The sequence below is a fragment of the Littorina saxatilis genome, linkage group LG11, assembly GCF_037325665.1.
Source record: "Littorina saxatilis isolate snail1 linkage group LG11, US_GU_Lsax_2.0, whole genome shotgun sequence".
Classification (NCBI taxonomy): domain Eukaryota; kingdom Metazoa; phylum Mollusca; class Gastropoda; order Littorinimorpha; family Littorinidae; genus Littorina; species Littorina saxatilis.
In genome coordinates, this window is record NC_090255.1 from 18,743,487 (window position 1) to 18,744,352 (window position 866).

General features: G+C 43.9%; 1 protein-coding gene across 1 annotated transcript in view; it reads left to right on the forward strand.

Annotated features, from left to right (window-relative positions):
* Window positions 1-278: 278 nt before the first annotated feature.
* LOC138979935 (putative pyruvyl transferase EpsO) overlaps window positions 279-866 on the forward strand; it is a 4,765-nt gene continuing 4,177 nt past the window's right edge. Inside the window, exon 1 of the mRNA XM_070352704.1 lies at window positions 279-420. Coding sequence (XP_070208805.1) covers window positions 296-420 — 125 coding nt within the window. The 5' untranslated portion in view covers window positions 279-295. The remainder of the gene's footprint in view (window positions 421-866) is intronic.

Consider the following 866-nt stretch of genomic DNA (forward strand, 5'->3'; position numbering starts at 1 on the left):
TTTTGATTTGAGAAGATTCTTCTCATCCTCCATGTTGTAATGACATGTAGCTTATCGTCTCCGGATTAACTAAAGACGTCTGCGCCAAAACATCCCCATAGTGATCCTCCTCCTTCTCCTCCTCCTCCTCCTCCTCCTCCTCATCGTCATCATCATCATCATCATCATCATCATCATCATCATCATCATCATCATCATTATTATCATTAACATTATCATCACCTCCATCACTATCATCTTTATAACTAAGTATCATTCCATCCTCCAGGTGCCGAAGCTACCAGGCAACGTGACCATGTGGAAGTGGGACTGGCTGGGGATGTCGTCTCTTAAAGCTGAAGGGACGGTCGAGCGAGCCATGAACATCATGCACAACGGTCTGGCCATCCTGCAGCAAGGCCGAGTGCTGGTCACTGACAGGTACAGCCAAAATACACTAGGGCCGACAAGGCACAATAAAGTCAAGGATGTCCCCCCCCCCCCCCCCCCCCCGGGGGGTATTTTGATATATTTATTATACACTGGGCACAAAAAGGATTTATGTCCAGGGTTATGGCTCGCATGTTCTGCGCCAGTCACACATACACGACGCACGGCCCGCGCATTGAAAATGAATTAAAAATGGAAAATAAGATGAGTGCGTCGTTGTGCAAAACAAGACGAGTGCGTCGTTGTGCGCCCAACTTTTGTCGCGGTTTGGTCACACATATTTTTTTTATTTTTTTAATTTTTTTTTTTACATTGTTAGGACAATAAGGAATCTTACGTCTGACGTGTTATGTGTATCTCAGACTGCATAATCAGTATTGGAAATAAATATTGACTGAAACAATGGAAGATATTCTAAGCTAAGTTCCTTATTTGTA